The sequence below is a fragment of the Aphanomyces astaci genome (genome assembly GCF_000520075.1).
Source record: "Aphanomyces astaci strain APO3 unplaced genomic scaffold supercont1.42, whole genome shotgun sequence".
Lineage (NCBI taxonomy): Eukaryota > Oomycota > Saprolegniomycetes > Saprolegniales > Verrucalvaceae > Aphanomyces > Aphanomyces astaci.
Window position 1 is genome coordinate 446692 of NW_009798305.1, and position 2168 is coordinate 448859.

The following is a 2168-nucleotide window of genomic DNA, read 5'->3' on the forward strand; positions in this document are numbered from 1 at the left end:
CTTATATATATATGAATTTATATATACCTATGAACTTATATATATATGAATTTATATATACCTATGAACTTATATATATATGAATTTATATATACCTATGAACTTATATATATATTCGTAGTCCGCATTTATATGCTGCTTTGTACCTATGCAACTATACGATCACTAACGGTGATGACGAATGTAGGACGTGTGTGCAAGCTGCGGTCGTGTATGGGGTGTCGACACTGCCGCGTTTGTGTGTTTGCAATGTTTTTGCCCCAAAGGTATACTATATAATTCATTGAATACGACGTTCTAGGTTGAATATATATATACATGTATACATGAGAATATAGATAGATAAATAAAATATTTTGGATTCGGTACACAAATTTCCAGACCCCGTCGAATCGAATCTCTGCCGCCATCGAATACTGAATATCGATTCACGAATCGACGGCTACTCCATTTTTGAGTGGATTTTTGATTGGCATCCAAACTCTAGCGAGATATATATGCAAAATATTGATGAAACAAACCACGCGAAATTGTGTGTTTTTTGCCAGTTGTTCTAGCGAATTCACAATTTTTATATATATATATATTGTCCGTAGACTCGGAGCGCTCAAGTCACATGAGCAGCACGTGCAGCAGCCCCCACACAAGGTCGATGACGTTGAGTTGTTCGGATGCCCAGAAGCAAGTGCTACAGCAACTGGCGTCTCCACAACACAGCGATATTGGCATGTGTGAGAAACCAACGTCGTCCATGGATATGTGGCAGATCGGCCACGACGACGAGTTTTCGGTGGTGATGCACGATTTAAAACGCACGCTTGACCAATTTGAAGCAGAAAACATGCTGCCAAAAGCGTTGGAGCGGCTCGCGTGGGCTACGACCATATGAAAATCGAGATAGCGAATATGTATGGATGATTGATACTATTACAATAGTAGACTGGAAAGCCCGGATTCAAAAGCAGAGTGATGGAATCGGGTACACAAGAAAACCAACAAGTACAACATAGCATGGTCGGTTTACTTCCAATTCCCAACATTCGTCAACGCCGCCAAATCATCGGATTGGCTCTTATCGACGGCAAAAATTGATTATAGCCAATCAGCGACAAGTATTTTTAGATAGACCAATGGAGAGTGATGGATGCACCACGATGAATGCAGAACCCCCACGATATGGACGTTATCAGTCAGTGGGGATGGACACACATGATAAAACAAAAAAAAAAAGATGAAAAGTATTAACAAGTATTAAAAAAATGAAATTTAGCAATAGCTAAAAAAGCTATTAACTGTAAATACAAAGTATAAAAACCACCAAAATCAACATTATATAGAGAAAGATTATTCGTTAAACATCATCGTGGACACTCTCTTCGTGCGCGACGACCAAGATGAGAATATTACCTAAACGTCCAGTCGACGTAAATGTATGGTTGTCGTGCTTTGATTGTGTACAGTGTTAATGTTAATAACAGTGGTACGCTTTTGGGGGGGCAACTTCTATACTACAACGATACTACTAATTATTTACATGGATTTCAAATATCCATGATAGTATCATGTGTCATCCAAACTTAGATCCACACTCTCGTACGGCCGCGCTTGCGCAGACGGCCTCCCGGGCGCTCGGGGCCAACGTAAGGCTTGGTCACTACTTAAGGTTACTTCATCTAATTTCATCCCATGTCATCCCAATGTCATTCACGCTTTTAATTCAACAATTATATTATATTAACCATAGTATCCAAGGTCAGTATTAATATTAAATGCTGCCCCCTAAGTCTTACTACGTAGTAAGACTTAGTACTACGTAGTACTTATTAATAGTACGTACTTCGAAGTAGTAAGTAGTACGTAGTACATACTTGGTCGTACTAAGTGCATCTATTGCTAAAGAATACTAGTAGGTTAAAGTCAAACTTCGTTTTTACGGTTGCTATTTCCGCAGAATTTCTATTTTCTCGTGAAATAGCACCACACCCTCCGGATACTAGCAAGAGTTTCTATTCTATATCCGTAACTTCGAATTGAAATAGAAATAAAAACACCGTTGGAGTTGCTCTATGGCTTCGTATTATTAATAATACCTAGCCTAGCGGTAGTTTACTACTCGAAGTACTTACAGTTAGTAGTAAGTACCAATAGTACGCAACCCGTTGGAACAC

General features: G+C 39.0%; 1 protein-coding gene across 1 annotated transcript; it reads left to right on the plus strand.

Annotated features, from left to right (window-relative positions):
- Positions 1-174: 174 nt before the first annotated feature.
- On the plus strand, positions 175-889 carry H257_12733 (hypothetical protein; the record flags this gene model as incomplete). The annotated part of the gene is made up of 2 exons (XM_009840038.1): positions 175-211; positions 597-889. The coding sequence occupies 2 exons, from the start codon at positions 175-177 to the stop codon at positions 887-889; spliced, it is 330 nt and encodes a 109-aa protein (XP_009838340.1).
- Between the last annotated feature and the right edge of the window lie 1279 nt (positions 890-2168).